Source organism: Eleutherodactylus coqui, chromosome 6, assembly GCF_035609145.1.
Source record: "Eleutherodactylus coqui strain aEleCoq1 chromosome 6, aEleCoq1.hap1, whole genome shotgun sequence".
NCBI lineage: Eukaryota > Metazoa > Chordata > Amphibia > Anura > Eleutherodactylidae > Eleutherodactylus > Eleutherodactylus coqui.
Window position 1 is genome coordinate 190,449,700 of NC_089842.1, and position 15,683 is coordinate 190,465,382.

Genomic DNA, 15,683 nt, shown 5'->3' on the forward strand with positions numbered 1-15,683 from the left:
AAACTGCTTTTGTTTTCTGGATGCTGTCATACAGCAAAGTGAAAGCCTGATGGTCATAAAATCATGTACCCATAAAAAGATAGGGCAAAGGTCACATAATTTAATGAGTTGTAATTTGAGGGCTTCCGCCTATTAACTCCACGCATTAGCACACAGCAGTCTTACCTTAGGCAGGCGTAAAGAGACCAAAACACTCCTACCTGTGTTATCCACCTCCTTTTACTACATATTATGTATGAAGAGCATGGATGTTGTCTTGCTGCTCTAACTTTAATGTGAGCTCTATCCCTTGGGCCTGGCACATTTTATATATTTTATAATTAGCAGGAAAGCAACTGTACCTCCGTCCAATTAAGCATACGGAGGGTATTCTTTATCACGGATTCCACATGCATCCGTTACATCGGCCCCAGTGATCGCTGGACATCTAATCGATTGTCACTGGGCATACAGTTTATTTTGTGGTTATTTTCACTTTTTGAAATAATAGTATTTGTCAAATTGCTGAGTTAGCAAATTGTAGCGCAGTGTGTGCGGCTATAACACAGGTTTACTACTTTTGGATAAAACTGGAAAGGCCAACTGTGGGTGATCTGTATTCTGAGCGGGGTTTGAAGAAAAATGCTGTGCTGCATAAATGTCAATGTATATACCACCAAAAAGCTACTGTATGCTGTAAGTAAATGAGCTTTCCTTTTTATCTTCACAGTTCAATGCTCTATGCAGGTGACCTGAAAAGTCATTCTCATAACTGGGTTAATACTTAAAACTAGGTGGTCTGCATTTACCCTTTGAATATATGAAGCGGTGTCTTCCCTAGAGGCTAACTCTCTTCGCATACAGAAGAGCTACAGTAGAAATAGAGATTATAAATCATTTATTGTACTTGGTCCAAGTGAAAACCATTAGAAGTTACTCACTCGCCTTTACACTAAAGGGACTGTTTGGATACTTATATACAATCATGGGCCTCTTCTTCAGGGTAGTCACCCCTTTTCTTCTAACACTAACAGCAACACCTATTGGTTATGTCTTGCAAACAGAGCAGATTAGAGCGGCGCTGGGCTTTCCAACAGCCGGTCAAATTCCATATTTCAGTTCAGGTTCCGGTGAAGAAGCTTTGTTAGCTCTGCATTAGATCGTATACAAATCCACCAGCCATATCCCAAAATATTGGTACTAGTTATCCATATTTACAAGTGTTACCTTACCAGTTGAGGCCATGGAGACTGCTGTGAGAAGTTGGAGTTCTCTTTCTCTATCTTGCACTTTTGCTAATAGCGCCTACTTCTAGTAGCACTAATTCTAATAGGCTTATGAGCAGAAAAAGGTAACTAGTCAAACGGGTGTAGTGCTTCGATATGTAGGATGTTGTCGCTCACATTTACTACAAAGTCTTATTGCAGGAGCTAAAGAACATCTAATCTTAGGTAACGCTCATGGATCCTTCATGATGAACTTTAGTGTAGGAACAACATACTCTGTATGTCCCTTCCTGAGATAAAGCCATTTGAGTATACCTAAGCATCAATTTCATACAGTACTTAGTGTGATGACATCCAGGTATGGTTTCATATCATTTCATGCCTCTTTCAGCTCATCCTCCCTTTCTAGTTCAGTGTGTCATAAAAAACAGAAAAGGAGGTTCAGCAGCTGAACCACCATCAGGCACTTAGGCGAGCACACTGCCAGCCTCCTCACCTTATTACCTCTCCCAGTCTTCACACTACATGGTTTGGTCATAGCGTCTAGCTGTACATCTGGCCTAAATAGGCAAGTGATTAATATATGCAATTAAATGGATTGCATGCAACTTTCTTGAAAAGAATGCCATAAAACACCAACCTGGCCAGTGTGCTCCGTCTCATCCTTATTAATGATATACATGAGGAAGAACCTGTAACAAGAGACAACCACATACATTAGTATGAGGAGATGGCCACTACTGGTAATTACTGCTAATGAGCATTCGTAGCAGATAACCCAAGCATTGTGTGAGCGGTTTACCATGAATTAAAGGGGTTTTGTCATTTAAAAAAAATTAAATCAATACTCACCTATTCCTCCCCAGGCAGCCTTCTAACTGCATCTTCTCCCCGCTGAGCTTCTCCAGTCCCACGGGTCACCTCACCGCATGTGTTTTTTCTTCTTCTAGCAGGTCAGTGAAAGTAGGTTACATCACAAGTGACGTAATGTTCACTGCATAGGAAGGAATGCCGATCTACTACTGAGACTGCACATGAGTGCTGTCTCACTGCGAGAGTTCATATACGCAGTCTCTGCAATAGCTCGACACTCAGTGCTAGGCTGTGAAAGGTACATTTCTAGTGAAGCGTCCATTCTCTGCAGGGCAATGTATGTTACATCACTGGAAAATGAAGAATCAGCCGGCTGGAGGTGAGGTGAGCCGGGGACTACAGGAGAGGATCGTCGGGGAGAAGATGCAGTAAGCAGACTGATGGGGGAAGAGTAGGTGAGTATATAATTTTTGTTTTCTAATGACAGAACCCCTTTAAAGCAAATCCTATTTATTAAACTGATTACTTAAGTTACTGACAGATATTTGGTCCTTTGAGTTGTAGCGGGAAGATAAAGACTGTGGCACTTTTTTTTATTTGATGTAAGGACACTTGGTAAAGTATAAAATGCTTGTAGGAAGCCAGCAGCTAATGTTAATGCTCCAGCAAGCTGACTGTTAGGATCAGGGAGATCTTATAAGCAATCACTCCTGTAGGTGAGAAGATGGGGAATAGAGGAGCAGTTGCCGGAAACACATAGAGCTGATATGTTGGCAGCAGATGACAGGAGTGATGACAGCTCATGCCCCTCCGAGAGAGTTTGGGGCTACTAACACTTCACGGATGTATCTAGCAGCAGTAAAAAGTAAAAAAAAATAAGTAAAATCCATGAGACATTTGTAGATATCCTGTAGGAATTAACATCTGACACCTGTGGCCAAACTGCGTCTCTTTGAAAAGGTCAGTGTGGGTGAAATCCTGCGGCTTTGTCTTGGTCTACACAAGAAATGCTTAGAGGACATTTACATTTTCTCATCTGCGATCTGCACCTGACATCATCTCCTCCTCTCTCTCACTTCATCCTTTTGTATGATGGGGAATACTATAGTTTACTATTGTCAAACTAAAGTTGTCGTCGTCCTAAAGCAGAGCATTGTGGGAAACCGAGTCACCTTATCCTTTGCACGGTGTATGTTGGTGCCTCTGCTCAGATGTGTACGATAATAATGTACTTTTTTCTTTTATTCACTTCATGCATTTTCTGTTTTCATTGGAAATAACAGCAAACTTTGCAGTTTTATTCCTCATTGTTTTTTTGGGGTTTTTTTTTGGGTGGAAAGACTAAGGGGCAGACTTATGAAACTGTCTAAAAGAAAAATTGTCTAAATTGCCCATATCAGCTAGTGGAAAATATTAGGGTGGCTCAGCTTGTTTGGCCAGGCAATAAAAAAAATCAACCTGATTTTCACCAAATCATTTTTTTTTCTTCAACTGCGGCGGCGCACTCCTCTATGGGAGCCCCAGCCGCAGCCGGAAAGCGTGCAGCCAGGCCGCTTCAAAACCCGCGGCTAAGTGCCATGGGTGAATCCCGGCGGTAATCTCACGTTTTTTTCTCTGCGGCCAAACTTCTAGATTTCCACCTAGAATCCCCCCAGTGAAAACCCACACCGAGGGTTTGGTTTTTGCAGGACGTCTGAGTTTCTATTGGTGTGCTTTTGGAGCGCACGTGATTTTTTTGATCACTTTTCATAAAATTGTTTCTTGGAGATGGGGTGACCAAAAAGTGCAATTCTAACACGTATTTTTTTTTCTGACCATGTTCACTATGCAGGATAAATACTGTGTTACTTCATTCATAAAACTCCAATCTATCAAATATGTTTTTGTTTTATTTTAAAATAATTTTAGAGAGAGAAATTTTTTTACTAATTATAAATATGAGGCAAAGAGTTTTTTTAAAACTTTAACGGATTCCTCTTTTCTTAGTCCCCATAGGGACATGAATTTGTGATCGCTTGATCACTCCTGCAGTATGATGTAATACCGTAGTGTTACATTATACTGTGATCTGACAGGCACCCCGCATTCTCATCATGGGGGGAGCCATTCAGGACCCCCAAACACAAGCAGGGCATTAAGATGTTGCTGATATAATTGATGGTGAAGGTGATATTTAAAGGTTTAATAGCCACGATCAGTGTAAGCGCTGATCGCGATAGTTGACAGTGGGTGTCAACCATGAGAAACAGCCCACACCCACATTATATAGAGCTGCAAACCTTGCATGCCCAGGATGTAACTATATAGCCTGGAGCATTAGATGATTAAAACAAGCAGCACACTTTGTCGTCTTTGGTGCAATTTTTGATCTAGGAGACCCGAATAAGGGTGGTCGTTTGTTGTCAGTGATAACCGCGTGCTGTGATTGACCCCCCCTACACCACTATACGCTATTTTGTCCAATTTTTGGGAAGAGCGCAGTGTTCCCCAGATGGGTGGCTATACTCCCACGCAATTTGCAGGGCTTTTGCAGGGCAAAATAGCGAGAGACTTTTATTCCCATTGGAATAAATTGGAGTCTGAATGGGTTCTACTGATTCCCGATTATTTTGGTAAAAATCGGCCCAATATCAACACAAATAGATTATTCCCCTAGACGCTTATCACTACTAGATAGGCAAGAAAATCGGTGCAGACAGTACACACAGTGAGTCTCGTCTGCAAAGCACAGGCATAGAAATGCTGATTGCGACTGCCACCTGTACTCATCAATTCAAGTGACATGAAGTACTAGTTGTTAGTATTATTTATAGTAACAGTATTTCTGGTAGTGCAATGCGCCACTTATAATATATAGTGTATGACATCACATGTAACTCACTGAAGGACCTGTGATGACAGTTGGAGTTGGTAAAAATATTGAAGGACCTGTGATGATGTCACTGTCATGTGATCAGGGGCAGAGCATGTAACTCTTGCTGAAGGACCTTTGATGACGTCACCGTCGTGTGATCAGTGGCGGAGAATGTAACTCAGTCACTAACGGACAAGTGGTCCTTAGTACCTTGATGATGAGTCCAGGTGTTATCTGCAGTCAGCAGAGCTCTGCCTGTGTTTTGCAGCAGAAAAATACTGTGGTGTACTAGCACCTCTAAGGGTAAAAGAATAGCGCCCCATAATCATAGTCATTTGACATGAAAAAAACTGAGCCCAATTACCATACTGTATACTTACAGATAGTTTGCCAGGTTGTGTTCTTGTAAAGTATGCGTTTCAAAGCCGTGCGGTGTTGTGTCAAAGTAATCATTTCCAATCCCACAGATGAAACATTTTGTCTGGATAGAGAAGAGGAGTACATGAAGAGAGACAAGAACATCGCAGCGTTGTCTATACAAGACACATACTGTGCTAATCTTGCTTCATATTTTGGGCTAAGAGTTTGGCCATACCTCCATATCTTCTCGGACTTGCTCTTGCTGATCTCTCAGTTCCCCAAAAGCATCAATGATCAAACCTGTGGCAGAATAGGAAAAAAGTTGTAATATTTCATATCCACTATATTATAACTTTGATGGTAGTTGTGGTTTTATTGTAAATCACATTCTGCATTAAGGTTTCTCGGATATCAGTTAACATGTTATGTAGTTGCTGGCCTACCTATAGAGATACCAGCATTACTGTATATTGATGAATAGACAGAGGCGCTGCCGGTGCATCTTATAGCTGAATTACTGAGGTGCAGTGTGTCCTTAAACTTACCTTGAATTATGGCAAGGAGAATGACAATAACAAAGAAGAAGAAGGTGATGTCGAACACAATACGATACATCTCATAAGGGTCACCAGCAGGGTCCTCAATCTCATCTCCAATACCACCTCCAGCTCTCACCCCCACGTACATGTGGAATAGATAGCACTAGAAGAGGACCACACTCTAATTAGTCTGGTATCCAACATCATTAAGCACAAAGCACCCAACTGGGAAGGATTACACAAAGTCATCTTCTAAAGGGTAATGTTATACAAGTGATCTGTCATAAATGCATCTTAATTGCAGTTAATCGCTAATGCACAAAGTAATGAACTAAGAGTCAACAGTGTTGCTCTTTATAGAAACACTAGTTCAGAGTCTACAATCAAAGTGCTAGCTTCTAGTCTAGATGGTACATAATTTAATAACGCTGTCCCCTAGTAATAAGTAGTATATGAGTTTACTATGACCATTGACTACCAACATTTTAAAATATAATACATTTGGAAATTAGTTGATGCAGAATCCTTAATCTATCTTGATCACGGTAGGAGCCCCGTTTTTCTGATTCTGAACTCCAAATCTGCATAGAGATAGATTTCAAGATAACATTCCGGCTTCCTGAAGCGACCACTAGAGGGAGCTTACTGCATACTCTAATACATTGTAAGCAGCTGCCTTTAGAACTTACAGCATAATATTTTAGTATTGTGTTCAGTCTAAATGTTATTTGTAACCCTGGATGTGCAGATGATCTGGAGCAAAACAAGGTTGTGACTGCTATAAAGATATACTGTATTAAGATGTATAAATTTCAACAGGATGTTAAAAGTGAATTGTCTCCATTAAGATATAGATAGACATATAGGAACTAAAGTGCGACAGGAGACCTTCAAGTTTGGATTATGGAATGAATAGGATATTAGTGTTTTTCTTTGAGTTATTCTGAGTTGTATTGTGCGGTTTTCTATTCCCATTTTATTATTTGCCGTCTGCACATACCGTCATCATGTCATCACACTTCATATCCGGATCATCTTCATCCTCACTTTTGTTATAAAATTTCCGGAAAAAATTGAATGCCACAACCGTGTAAAGATAGACCACAACCGCCAGGAGACCAACTGTTAACACCAACTGAGAGAAGGAAAAGACATTTGTTATTTTTTTTTTGTTACTTTGTTTTTCTTTTAAAGTTTCATTTTCAAAAGCCTTCCTTCTATTAGTCAGAGCCAGGCCTACATCTGTACTGGAAGACAGCAGAAAGCACTTAAATCAGTGAATGCATTACAATTACGCCGAGGTTTCCCCAAAGGATAAAAGCTGATTGTGGGGATGCCCAAAAAAGGGACTTTCATGGTCAGCTTGATTCTGACCTGCAAACTGTAAAGGGCTTGTTTAACTCTAACAACCCTTTGTTGCACCATACATTTGTGTGCAGTTCACCAGCTCCATATAAAGGATGTACAGTAGTGTTCAAAAATAGTAATGAGTTTGAAAAAGCAAATAAAGCACAAAATCCTTATAACAAATTTCATTTCCATAAATGCAAATACACTGGAAATAGTAGACCTTCAATTCCAGATCAAAACAATAACAAAAATATGTATCCAGTTTGTGTTAATACTTTACGGAAAGCAAAGAAAAATGAATTTGTGGCTGTTCAGAAAAAAAAAGCAGTGCAGGAATTTTCTATAAAAACTCAAAAATGTGATGTATAAACTGAAAAAATGTTTAAGATTTCACTTTACTTTGAATGATTGAACTAATTGTTTCTGAGAACTGCTTGACGTCTGTGTGGCACCTCTGAACAGGTATTCCAGTCTGCGATGATTGTACTAACTTCCAAAGTTCTTCCGCATTTTTTGGTTTTGCCTCATAAACAGCATTTTTTTAATGTTACCTCATAAATTCTCTATGGGATTGCGATTAGGGGCTTGGGCTCATCACTCCATTACCTCAGTCCTGTTTGTCTTTAACCAAGATGTTGTGTGCTTACTGGTGTGTTTTGGGCCATTGTCGTGCCCATTTCAAGGACCTTTCTTCTTTGGTATAGGGCAACATGATCTCCTCCAAGTATTCTGATACATTCACACTGATCCCTCATATGCAATACATAGGCCCAACACCATAGAATGAGAAAACTCCCCATACCATGCTTTACTGTGTACACAGTGCACTGTGGCTCCAGTTCAGTGCTCGGAGGTCATCTGACATACTGTCAGCAGCCACTAGGCCCAAAAAGAACAATTTTGCATCCATCAGTCCACAAAATATTGTGCTATTTTACTTTGGGCCACTCAATGTGTTCATTTGCAAATTTTAACCTATTCAGGACATGTCTTTTTTCAACAAGGGACTTTGCAGGGAGTTTTTGCTGCTAACTTGACTTGTCTTCTTTTTTTTTTGATTAAAGGTATTTTTTTATTAAACTTTTTCCACCTTTTACATATCTTTATCGCATTTTTGTATACAACTGGTTTCCCCTCCTCCCCCCTCTCTCCCAGCCCCTTCCCCTGAGGTCTCTCTCTCAACACTTAGTCTTTTGGATGACCTGTCCTTGTGTGTTCACAGTCCTTCATCATAAACAATGGTATCAGTTCCTGTAACAAACGATTATTCTTTAGTCTTCATGTTGCTTGTCTTCTTTCTGTTTTCTTTTTGGTTCAGGGATAATTGTTTTTGCTGCTTACAAGGGGCAGCCATATACCTTTTGCCTGTTGTCCGGTCTCTCTCTCTCCAATCCCTCCTATCCTATCCTACCCTGTTAATCCTTTCCATTTTATTTTACCGCATAACAAACTTGTAAATAACTCTGTCTTATTTAATAAACTTTATATATACCAATTACGTGCTTTAGTATGTCTTTTTTATTTCTACACATTAAGTCCCCAGTTTACAGGTGCTACCCCACACGGCTCACCATCCCACTCCCTATATGCCTGGTTCATCATTATTTGTTTGGCTCTGGGCATGTATCCATCTCAGCCATATATCCTGATATTTTTGGCTGGTCTTGCGTTTAGTGTATATACTCCTTTCCCACGGTAAAATTTGGTTGACCTTGTTTTTGAATTCTCCCAGCGTGGGTGGTTCTTCATCTAACCATCGCTGAGCTATTGTTTTTCTAGCTATGTACAGTAATCTGGATACCGCCAGTTTTTCATGGTCGTCTAATGCTAGGTCTTGTGTATATCCCAGAATGCACACATATGGTGTAAAGTCCATACGCATGCTAAATGCCGCGTTTATTGCGTTTCTTATTTCCACCCAATATCTGTGTAACTTCGGACATCTCCATAGCATGTGGATTAGGTCCGCCGTGTGGGTTTTGCACCTTAAACATACCGGAGAGGTTCTTACTCCTATATTGTACAAGAAGGCCGGGGTGCGGTACTCTCTGTGTATTAAGAATATTTGCGAAACTCTGTGTGACTCGCTCAGAGATAGTTTGGGTGTCATTTGTAGGATTTCCTCCCAGTGCGACTCCTCAATGGGCCCTATGTCTGCTTCCCATTTTGCTTTTGTTGATATCGGGTTGCGTGCATTAACCGTGTCCTGTATGTGGGAGTATAGTACAGATATTTTTCCCGCTGTGGTGGTGGCATTGCCTATTATGTCCGCTACTATATTTGTTGTCACTATTATTTCCACCGAGTTCTTTTCCGCTTGTATAGCGTGTCTAAGCTGTAGATATTTGTAGAAGTCGCTATTGGGGATGTCATAGTTCTGTCTTAGCTGCTCAAAGGTTTTCAGCTCTCCCCCCTCCAGTATCTGGACCATTCTCCTAACTCCCTTGTCTTTCCATCTGTGAAAACCTTGTAGTTTGCTGATTTCTGATAGGTATGGGTTGTTCCATATGGGGGTATATGTGTGCAGCTTTTTATACCGAGCATGTTTCTGGTCTTCCACCATACTTTATGTGTCAGTAATCGCGTGGAAGCATTTTGACCATTTTTTTAAACGCTCCACGTTCCAGTGTTTCAAGTAGATGCGACCTGGTAAAGAGATTTTTAAGGATTCTGAAACTGGCGTCTTGTGTCTCCTCTGTCTCCCAGCCCCTGAGGTGTTGCAGCTGGGAAGCCATGAAGTACGAGAATGGGTTGGGCAAGGCTAGTCCGCCCTTTTCCTTTGGATTGTATAGTAATTCCAGTTTTATCCTAGGTGCCCCCCCCCCCATATGAATTCTCTAAACAATCCCTTGGCCTTGTGGAAGAATTTTTGTGTTATCCAGTGTGGGGAATTGTGTATTAGATATAACAGTTGTGGCATCCATATCATTTTTATAAGGTTCACTCTTCCTATAATTGTCATGGGTAGTTTGCGCCATATGTGAAGTTTTTGTTTCCATTTTTCCATAAGTGGTTCTAGATTTATTTTCCCGTACTCACTAATCTTTTTCGTAATTTTAACTCCCAGATATTTAATTATTGGGGTGCATTTCAGGGTTATTTCTCTATTAACGATTTGCGTTTCTGGGGTATCTATTGGTAGTATTTCGGGTTTAGTCCAATTGATGGTGAGTCCCGAGAAGGCTCCAAATTCTTTTATTACTTACATCGTAATTTCCAGGGATTTTTCACCGTCCCCTAAAAATAATAGCATGTCATCCGCATACAAGGCGATTTTCTCCTCCATATTTCCTCTTCGGAATCCCACTATTCCCTGATGTGTTCAGATTTTGCACGCTAGGGGCTCTATTGCTAGTGCAAACAGGAGTGGCAATAGTGGGCACCCCTGCCTTGTCCCTCTATGTAGTGGGAATGCCTCTGAGGACCCCCCGTTGATGGACACATCCGCCTCCACTCTAGCATATAGAAGTTTTACCCTTCTCACAAATATTGGGCCACATCCCATTTTTTCTAATACCTTCCACAGGTATTGCCACTTGACGCAATCAAACGCCTTGGCCGCATCTAATGAGCATATGATTCTACCTCCGGTGTTGTCTACGGGTATTTGTAGGTTTAGGAATACCCTACGGATATTTGTTGCCGTTGACCTTGCTGGTATGAACCCGCTCTGGTCCGGGTGCACCAGGGTGGGTGCCACTCTTGATAACCGATTGGCTAGGACTTTAGCTATTATTTTATCGTCTGCGTTTAATAACGATATTGGCCTATACGAGTCCATCAACAGAGGGTCCTTTTCCGGTTTTAATAGAATTATTATTTTTGCCTTTCGCATTGTCCGTGGTAATTCCCCTTCCTGTTCCGCCTCCGCCATTGTCTCTAGAAGTTGTGGTAATAGAATGTCTGCATATTGTTTGTAAAATTCTATTGGGAAACCGTCCTCCCCTGGGGCCTTGTTGTTTTGCATATCTTTTACCGCCTCTTGCATCTCCTCCAGATCTATTGGTGCATCTAGGTACTCTCTCTGTTCCTCCGTCAGTCTGTGTTGTTATATCCGCCAAGTATTCCTCAATTTGTTCTATCGTTTTATCCAGTCTCGAGGAGTACAGGGAGGAGTAAAACTCCCGCACGGTCTCTCTTATGGATGTTGCATCCCTGACAATTTCGCCTTGTGTGTCTTTTAGTTTAATAATATACGTGGGGCTAGTTTGTGCTCGGGCTATAACTGCCAGCATATGTCCCGTTCTTTCTCCCTCTTCGTAATATGTCTGTTTCCGGAACCCATTTTTGGTAGCTGCTGTGTCTAGTGAATATTTGTTAAGGGCCTCTTGGGCTTGTTTCCATATATTGAGTGTTGTTGTAGTATTCTCTTTTATATAGTTTTCTTCCGTTTCTTTTAATTTTTCCTGTAGTTTTTGTCCTCTTTCTCTATGTCCCTTCTTTGCCTGGGTGATTTGTTGTATATATACCCCCCTCATATATGCCTTCATGGCCTCCCAGCAGACTGTCATACTTGTGGTATCTTTGTTTAGATCAAAATATTCCTCTAGTGTTGTTTTCACGTGTTCCTTGTTTAATATATTTAGCCAATGTGGGTTCAAATTCCATCTCTTTTGGGGGTGGCTGTCAGTGTTACTGTGCTGTAGGTCCAAACGTAATATGGAATGATCAGATATAACTCTTGGTAGATATTCTATTGAGATTATATCCCTGTATATCTGAATATTCCCCACTGCTAGGTCTATTCTAGACAAACATTGATGTGTAGCCGAGTAGCAGGAGTATTGTTTATTTGTGGGGTACCGTGTTCTCCATATATCTATCAATGATATTTCGTTTATTAGTTTGCCTAGCGATGTCAAGTCCCTTTCCTCGTTTACATTTCCTGCCCATAGTCTGTCTTGTATAGGGTTGATAACTGAATTATAGTCTCCTATTATAAGGACTGGGATGTCCGGTTTATCTGTTATGAATCCTATTACTTGCCGCATTATCGTGTTGTTATATGGTGGCGGGACGTATACTGAAGCTATAATGCATGTATAGTTGTAGATTCTACAGTGTAGGCATATGAAGCGGCCTTCTGGATCGATTTTTCGTGAGAGGCATTTAAACGGTATATTTCTGTGTACCACTGTGCTGACCCCCCCTGGAATACCTCGTGTGTGTGGAGTGGAAGCTCTGTCCCATCCCCCCTACTTTAAGTGTGTCTGTGTTTTCCTTTGATAGATGTGTCTCCTGCATACATATGATAGCCGGACCTTGCTCCTTGATGACTTGTAATATTGCTGATCGTTTTGTCTGGTCACTCATACCTCTCACATTCCACGAGACAATCCTGACCTTACTACTCATTTTTCTTATTTTCTACAATCCTCAGGGTTATTTTCTGAGCGTTACCACTCCTTTTTGTTTTTGTGAGTGAGTCGCACTGGGAGGGTCCATATCTCTGTATTTGTGTCTCACCCGCGTCACTCCATGTATATGTGCATGTACTACTGTCTGCTTTCAGCAATGGGCCTCTCCAGCGAGATTTTGGCCTAGTCCCCCGCATCCACCAATACATACATTTATCCGCCTTTACTGTGCACATTTTCGTTATTTGCAATATACTTTTCATTTGTACAATTACATTAACATTTCTTCCCCTTATCCCTCCCTGAACCATTTTTCTGTCATATAACCTTATCCCTTCTAACTGTAACTTTTCCCAAATATACGAGAGAGAGACCAAACAACAAACACCCCCAACATGTAACTCACTGATCCGTTGTCTTCCCATCGGATCGGGGTACCAGTCCTCCATTCTCCTGCACGATGCATCCTGTCGTCCTAGGAGCTCCTTTCAGAAATTTTCGGTTCCCTTTGTATGAACGTTTCTTTGGGTGTAGCCTCTTCATGTTGACTTGCGCGGCGATCTTCCCCTCCGGATTTGTTCTTCATTGTGATCTATCCAGGCACTTGCTTCTTTTGGATTTTCAAAGAAGTGTGTCGTACCCAGCGCCGCCACTCTCAACTTGGCTGGATACAGCATTCCATAGGGCACTTGCAGGTTTCGCAGCCGTCTTTTTATTTCTATAAATGTTGCGCGCTTCTTTTGTATTTCGGTAGAAAAGTCTGGGGAAAAAGGAAACTTTCGCGCCATTAAATTGAATCTCACCCTTTTCGCGGGCCTTTTGGAGTTTGATGTCCCGGTCTCTGTAGTGCAGTATTTTGATGAGTATCGGTCTAGCGGGAGCCCCCGGAGGGAGGGGTCGTGTAGGTACACGGTGGGCTCTTTCGATTGCGAACATCGTAGTTAAGGTGTTTCTTCCGAACAGCTCGGGCAGCCACGTTTCAAAGAATTCTGCTGGATTTCTTCCTTCCGCTTTTTCTGGGAGGCCCACAATCCGCACATTATTTCTTCTTGACCTATTTTCTAGGTCGTCTACTTTTTTCTGTAGATATTGTATGTCATGCAGGTTTTTTTCCACATCCCGTTGCATCGGCTGTATTGCGTCTTCTACGTCGCTTATACGTTGTTCGGTTTCTGTCAGACGCTCTGATATTTTCCGCATATCTTGCCGTAGCAGGTTTACATTACTTTGCATCGCCCCCATCTGCGTGTTAAGATTGCTTAGTGATACGTTGCATTTGGTAATTTCACTGAAGATTTCTTTCAGCGTAGGTTCTTTGGCACTCCTTTCATCTTCTTGTCTTTGGTCTTTTTTGGCAGCTTCATCTGTACAGCTTTCTGGTGTGCTTGCGTAATTTGCGCTGTGCGTGCAATTATCTGGGTTACTTGCACTATTTATGTTGTCTCACACTATGGTCGGCTGCGTTGGCGTTATTTGCGCCATCTGTTTTGCGGTTGGGGCTGCCTGTATTACTTCTGGCTTCTTGCCTGTTGTTAACAGAGCCTTGCACAGTGTGTGGGCTACTTTGTCTGTCTTTATCTTTGCTGTGCTTGTCGGGGTCTGTTGATATGCTTGCCTTGTCTGCCCCTTCCTTGTTTCTCTCCCTTTCTGTAGATATTGTGTATATGGCTTCTTCCTCCCCTCCTGTTCCCGCCATTTGTGTGTTTCTCTGTGGGCTCCCCTGCATCTCCCCTCCGCTGCTTAGGGCTTATGGGTTCCTCTTTTCTGCATACCTCGCCAGTTTGCGTGCTGTGTCTGCACTACTTGTGCTGGGGCGCGGTATGAGCGTTCTCGGCTCCCTCCCGCCGGCGCCATCTTGTTTCTGCCGGCCGCCGACTTCTTCTCCTTTTCCTCTCTCCTTGCTGCGCACCATCTTCTCCTCTGATGTCCGTTTCACCTCCGGTGCTTTCCGCTGTGTCTCCGCTCCTGGTATATCGGCTATTCGCCGGTTCTGGGTCCCGTTTGCAGGATGTATTTGCCGGTTCCTGCGGGAGCTACTCTGAAACACGGCCGTCTACATCGCCGGCTAGGCTCCGCCCCCGACTTAATTGTCTTCTGATTGTAGCAGTACTCACTGGTAAGTTCAGATCTTCTTTGATCTTTCCGGAGGTGATCATTGGCATTTTGGCTATTCTTTGATCCATTGGAACAGTTGTCCCCTGCCTCCTTCTGCGTGTTTCAGGTTTGGGCTGCCACTTCAAGGAATTTCAGATCATTTTAGCTGAGCAGCCTATTATTCACTGCACTTTTTTAAATATACTTTTCCCTGTCCAATCAACTTTTTAAGCAGAGTACTTTTTTTTCTGACTATAAGATGCACATTGTATCTCCAGGTTATGGAGATACAATCTCTGTGCATCTTATCTTGTGAATACACCTTTAAAATAGTTGTGTATCTTTTCCAGGGAGGTGGGGAGTACAGGAGAGGTTTTATGGCTGGTTGATCATCTTCTGAGAGTGTTCATCTCTCTATCACTGTGTGTGTCTTGTCAGGTCAGCTGTAGTTCGGATGAGGGCAGCGTGGAAGTTGGGGAGGAGGATATGCATGAGGATGGATCCCTTTGTGCTCTTATTAATTGGAGTCTTCAGGGAGAGTTGTGTTGCCTTGCTGCTGTCAGATTGATGGCCAAGGAAAGAGTGTTAGAAGAGGTGTCTCTGCACTGAAAATCTGTCACTTCATCTATCTGTCCTGGTTTCCAGCAACGAACGTCATCTTTTAATCCCACTTCTGATATTTCCAGCACCATGTGGCCCCAGGAGCAGAGAATAGGCTCTGCTCTGTCAACCTACAGCAAGTCCCACATTTTTCTCTCTTTTGGCTCCAAAACATTTCCTGATTGGCCAGCCGGCCTGCGTACATAACCATAGGAAGCAGCTACAATAGTACAAGTCCTCCTGATAATATAGTGCTGCTGCCCCATAACAGACAGGTAGGGTATATAAGAGTGAACCAGTGTAATATTCAAGGTACAAATACCCCTCTTCCCATCCCCTCATTAATATTTACATATATTCTGCATTATAGTAAAGACCACCATGTCCCCCTAACAGTGTGTCTGCTGCAGATATTAAAAATATTTCAAACCAAATAGTGTGCAATAATGTTTTTCTTGCTTTCTTCCAACTAAAACTTAAGTGCATCCTTATGGTCCAGTGCATCTTATAG

The 15,683-nt window shown here is 42.0% G+C and overlaps 1 protein-coding gene across 1 annotated transcript in view; it reads right to left on the reverse strand.

Annotated features, from left to right (window-relative positions):
* The window catches only part of RYR3 (ryanodine receptor 3), a 680,585-nt gene that overhangs the window by 2,140 nt on the left and 662,762 nt on the right, over positions 1-15,683 (reverse strand). The window contains exons 98-102 of the mRNA XM_066572425.1: positions 6,772-6,906; positions 5,778-5,934; positions 5,468-5,532; positions 5,253-5,353; positions 1,846-1,897 (exon numbers count right to left, since the gene is read on the reverse strand). Of these exons, the coding sequence (XP_066428522.1) occupies positions 1,846-1,897; positions 5,253-5,353; positions 5,468-5,532; positions 5,778-5,934; positions 6,772-6,906 (510 nt within the window). The remainder of the gene's footprint in view (positions 1-1,845; positions 1,898-5,252; positions 5,354-5,467; positions 5,533-5,777; positions 5,935-6,771; positions 6,907-15,683) is intronic.